The sequence below is a fragment of the Parasteatoda tepidariorum genome, chromosome 1 (genome assembly GCF_982258835.1).
Source record: "Parasteatoda tepidariorum strain Cologne lab strain chromosome 1, Ptep-v5.0, whole genome shotgun sequence".
Classification (NCBI taxonomy): Eukaryota; Metazoa; Arthropoda; class Arachnida; order Araneae; family Theridiidae; genus Parasteatoda; species Parasteatoda tepidariorum.
In genome coordinates this window covers 19,560,042-19,565,782 of record NC_141755.1, presented here as the reverse complement: position 1 = coordinate 19,565,782, position 5,741 = coordinate 19,560,042, and the positions used below count along the sequence as shown (strand labels likewise).

The 5,741-nt window shown below is 30.7% G+C and overlaps 1 protein-coding gene across 1 annotated transcript; it reads right to left on the bottom strand.

The window, feature by feature from the left end:
- Positions 1-861: 861 nt before the first annotated feature.
- LOC107452147 (RNA/RNP complex-1-interacting phosphatase) lies at positions 862-1,764 on the bottom strand. The gene has a single exon (XM_016068460.4). The coding sequence runs from the start codon at positions 1,504-1,506 to the stop codon at positions 958-960; it is 549 nt and encodes a 182-aa protein (XP_015923946.1). The 5' UTR covers positions 1,507-1,764; the 3' UTR covers positions 862-957.
- Between the last annotated feature and the right edge of the window lie 3,977 nt (positions 1,765-5,741).

Genomic DNA, 5,741 nt, shown 5'->3' with positions numbered 1-5,741 from the left:
TCTTATATGAAAAAACCTTACCTACGGTAAACACGCGGTCGAAAAGAAATGTGTTCCGAAAGGGATTCGGAGGGGTTGTGTTCTGTTGTTCGAAAAGGTTCTGAACAATACTGATAAATAGGAAAGCTAGATAACAGGGCAAATGTTGAAAATAATGAAAGATTCAGGAAGAAAAGTGAAACGGATTTTATTTTAAATGGCGTAAATCGAAGCTTTTTCCAAAATGCGAGAAATTCACAAATTTTGAAATTGATTTATAGAATGCGCGAATTTCTCGCGGTAATCATTTTTTAATGCGAGAAAAGAAAAAAATATGCGAGATTCTCGCGCTGTAGTGAAAACACTGCTCTCAAATTTCCAATTCTTAAATTCAAATTACATAAATTTTCAACCAGATGAAATTTACTGCAAAAAACATTCCCAATTGAAAATACAAGTTTAATACTAAATTATTTTTATACAGAAAAAGCTATGAGAATATCATTACTCCCTTCTCTTAAGTCAAATCTGATTAATGCAAGATTTTCATATCGGTACCTGGGCCAAAATAATAGCCAAGTTTTGCTAACTTTTAGGTAGTGACCAGCAATTAACTGAAAGAACATCTAGGAAGGGTACAAATTCTATGAAATTCATAACAATCTCATAAAGCAAATCTCTTTACATTTTGTTTAAAATTCCTTTAACACATTAGCTATTGTAGCTGGTGCGAGAAGGTACTAAGAATATCCAATTTAATTTTTTCATCTCTAATACTAGTTAAGATTTCACCAAATTAGAGCTAGCCTCTGAGCTTTATAGTCAGGAAACTTGCCCGTTCATAAGGTCTAGATTGTTTTGTAATAAAAAACTAATATAACATGCAATTCAGATATGTAATTTATTTCATATAAAGCAATACATTATATAAAGCAATACAAAATAGTTATTTTAAAGATTTTAATAAGCTCACAAATATTACAAATTATGTAACGCCTCAATGTAATTCTCTCTTTCAATTGGATATCCTCTGATTTCCGCAAAAGTTGAAATCGCATGATCAGGATTGTAACCGCATTTCTCAATGAGATATCGACAGACAATATAACCAGTTCGGTTAATTCCATGGGTACAGTGCACTCCAACTACACGATTATTTTGACTTTCATGTTGCAAAAACTGTTCCATAACTTCACAGAACTTTTGAAAATATTCGTCTTTGGGAACATCATGACCAACACATGCTATTTTTACAAAACTTACCCCATTTCGAATAAACTCTTCAGGATCATAATATGCTGGAAATTTATTTGTGAAATCAACAATAAGGCCTAAGTTCCAACCTTGGTCGCGCAAGCAGTCCATTAAATCGTATGGAGTCCAACGATGATCTCTTAAGAGTTCAGGGTAAAATATTTGAGAGGGTAACGGTGTTTTAAAAGGAACTATTTTGAGAACGGGCAATACATTTTTGATAGGGTGGTAATCTAACCAACGATCAGGTAACTTTCTCCTGCCGCGTGCCATAACTCATGGGAAAAAAAGCTTTTTAAAAATTAAATAATATATAACAGAAGCTCTTGATTAATATGCTAAAATAATTAATGGTCTTATGAACTGCATCAACTATAGTGTCAAGGGGATTCCCATAAATGTAATAACACGTACTACAAGTCGTCGTAAAGTAGGCTGTGACAATTTCACCGATGGTCGGCAAAATATCCCACACAGCTATCCTTCCGATCAAAATAGGCTATAGGTGGCGTAGCGCAGAATTCTCTACCTATGGCAACACTTTGCATGCTTTCACCCTTGACCACCAGAATTAAGGTATATTTGTTATATTGGTATATTTTATTTGCCAAGCTTTCACCTTTGCGGCCATGGATGAAGATACTCTAGTCTCCATTCCCAAGAAGAAGAGTCTGTCCTAAATTCAGCTCTTAACATGTAAAGTTTATGCCGAACTTGTCATACTTTGAATCAATTTTTCTTGTTTAAGAATCTGAGAGATCAATTAAAAGAAATATTATAAATTTTTTCAATGATTCCAATCAACGAAACAGCGGGTAAATTTTTTTTTCATCTTTATTACTTTCATTATTTACTCAAGTCACTTTCAACTTCTTTCTGCAGTTGTCCCGCAGTGGACTGATCGCTAAGACACGGTTCCCATCAGCACCGAAGTCAAGCATCACTGGCTGCGGTCACTGTGAGGGTGGGTGACCACTTGGATCAGGACTGATGACGTAAGGACTGAGGATGTGCTGTATTGGTCAAACTGTGGTACCGTAAAGTACTCGACTTCGCGTGCAGGTCATCGGGCTACCGAAGCGAGGGGGCCATCCCCTCTGCAGAGGATCAAAATTGTGATGGCATGTCTTCGGATCATCCTCAGGGATGATTCCCAGGACCCCAAACCTCGCAGCTTTTGAACACGGACGGTGACGTCACCATTCCCCGGAGTCTATTCTATACCACCGTCCGATAGTAAAACAAAATCCAAACCTCGCAACTCCCGAAGAGAGCGGTGAAGGGAATCCCAGCCCTCGAACAAAGGTTCGGACCCTCCCCCTAGGAAGTGACGTTTTGTATCGATAGTTATAAGAAAGTGACCAATGGCTTTTGTTTATCCTTTAATCGTTCTCCCTTCGCTTCGGGGTCGTGACCTGTATCCCAGAGTTTACAGTGTTCTTTCAGAAAGAGAATGTATTCTTCTTTCATTTTGACAGTTACATACATAGTCTAAAATAAATATCTACATATTTTAATCTTTGATCTTTCTTTAAGAATTTAATATGTAGTATTCGTTTTAAACTTGTTTGCATTATTGTATTTAATATTACAGAATCGATTGTATTACAGATCACTATTGTCGTTCTAACCATAAGGGCAGTTCGTGATTTTTTTTATATCACAAATTCGTTTTTAAAGTTTAACTCGTTACAAGTATTTTTAATACTTTCAATTAAACACATTTTCAATATCAAAATATTCTCAATTGTTTTTATATTTGATGCTGGATTTTATTTTTTTGCCTTATCGTCATTTACCATTGTGTATGTAAATAAATTATGAAAAAGTAATTCGGAAAAATATTTGTTTTAAGTGCCACATAAATTTGTAAGAGACTTTTTGAATTAGAATTAATTGCATCAATGAGGATAACTTAAAATATTATTCGAATAATACCAAAAAAAGATTAGTATAATAATTACCAATGAATACAGGTAAAACAGAATATATTAGTTAATATTTAAAAATTAATAATACTTAGCAAATTATTAATACTTAACTAATATTTAAAAAAAAAAATCTCAAAACAGAGAAAACAATCATGCTTGATTTTTTCTCTCCCTAAAATTTGTAATACTAACAATAAGTATTTTCAAAAATTTAAATGTCAAGCAACAGCTTAAGAAATAACTAAAAAGTTTTCTTTAGTCTAGAATTTTTTTAGTACAATTTTTAAACAAAATATTTAAAACAACGTGATTTTTTTTAGAAATTTTTTAATGTTTATTGTAACAATTTTTTTTCATAAAATATTACATAATTTTTAAAAAATAAATTTTTGAGTATATTTCGATGTCATAATTATAAGACTAGAAATATAAATAATTTTTTCTTGGAATATTGGGAACAGGAAAATTAAGGAAAAAAATAATAAAAAAAGGTTTCTTAATTATGCATTTAAATTTACCAGTAACTTTAAAACAATTAATTCAAAAACAATTTTATTAAAAAAGTTTTCTTTCTTTATATTCCGGTCTTTTTATTATGCTCATATATGGAGTCCAACTCAGAAGACAAGGGTGCCAAGTCATGAGAACTTTGTTAGAACTTTTGGGAGTTAGAACTTTTAGTTATACATTTCCATTGTACAGCAATGGAAAATGGTCTAGCCATAAGGATTATTCGTGATTTTATTTTATTACAAATTAGTATTAGTAGTTTAGCTCGATGCAAATATCAACTAGTTTTTATTGCACACATTTTTAAGAACAAAATTTTCTCAATTGTTTTTCTGATTGACGCAGGATATTTTTTTCTTATGATTTACCATTCTGTGTATAAATAAATTATGCTAAAGCAATTCAAAAGAAATTCTCTCTTTTTGCAAGTCGCAAAAATTTGAAAAAAGCTTTTTGAAGTAGAATTAATCGCATACATTAAGATAATTTAAAGTATTACTTGAATAAAAACATAATAACACTAGTTTAATAATAACAAATAAATATAAGTGAATATCTTTAGAATAACTTAGCTGATACTTAATGGAGAATCTCAAAACAGAAAAGAAAATAATGCTTAAGTTTTTTTTCCACCCTAAAACTTATTATTTACCATTTTATTAAAGGAGTAATTATTTTAAAAAGATCAAATGTCAGACAGAAGATTAAGAAATAACTCTAAAACACTTTTCTTATTCAATTGCTTTTTTAATGCTATTTCTAACAACAACAAAAATTTAAAAAATGTGATTTTAGAATTTTTTTTAATCTTAATCTTAACAAATTTTATTCCTAAAAATAATAGATAATTTTTCAAAAAATAAATTGTCGAATATATTTTGGCATTATAGATAGATATAAGAGTAAAAATATCTTTTTGTCTTAGAAAATAAAAGATGAAATTTTCGCATTTAAAGTATGAACAGAAAAATAAAAAGAATAATAAAAATGTTTCTTAATTATGCACCTAAATTTAACTGCAACTTAATAATAATTCAAAAACGATTATATCGAAAAAATTTCCGCTCTTCACATTCCATGCTTTTTATTACCCACTTATATTCTACCCAACTCAAAAGACAAGTGAAAATAAATGAAATTATGCTTCTTAATTATGCATCTAAACTAATCAACTACTTTATAAAAATTACAAAACCGATCATATTCTAAAAGCTTCAGTTCTTTCAAATCTCTGATAGAAAATTGGATAACGGATTGAAAATAAGCATACAATTTATAGTAATTCTTATTTAAATTTTATACGATTTAGTTATAGTAATCTTTTTTATTTATTTGGCACTAATCTCAGTCATAACTCACCAATTTTTTAAAGAAAAAAATTCCATTTTTTTTTCTGCAGATATTTTGAATATATTACGAGGTAATTAAAATAAAAGTTAATAAAAACATGGCAATAATTATACTAAACATATTATGGCTAAGAATACACAAAAATTTGGAACAGAAAAATTTTTCACGTTTTATTTAAAGTCGTGCAAGATTATTATAGATTTTATTATAAGTTCTGCTAGAAACCGAAACTAATTATTTAATCCATTTATTATATGAAATAATAAATTTGTGAGAGAAAAAATTATGTCTGAAATATATTCATAAAATATCTAGGTAAATGATTATAAAAAATCATAAAATATCTGGGTAAAAATTATCTTTGAAATCGGAAATCTAATTTAATCCCAGCGTTAAACGCATCCTATTCGAACGTTCGAATCGCTTTCACCAGCAAATTGTTAGGTGAAAGCTTTCCGATAGAAGGGAGGAAAAATGAAGATCGCAGCCCGTTAGCAAAATCCGTTCGAAAGCGCGAGGTTTCAGGTTTTCCCTAGGAGTAGAAACGTGACGTCAAAGTGACGTCATTTTTCTCTTCCTAGTTCGTTCGAAGTCTGCGAGGTTTGAGCTCCAGCTTCGCCAATAGCCCATTGTGCAGTATAGTGCGACGTAAATGAACAACAACAGCAACATCTTTCTGCAGTTCGGGAGGAGGAGGGGGGGGGGGGCGGATCCCAC

Excerpts from the sequence above, each read along its gene's own strand:
- LOC107452147 (XM_016068460.4), bottom strand. The coding sequence starts at position 1,506 with ATGGCACGCGGCAGGAGAAAGTTACCTGATCGTTGGTTAGATTACCAC.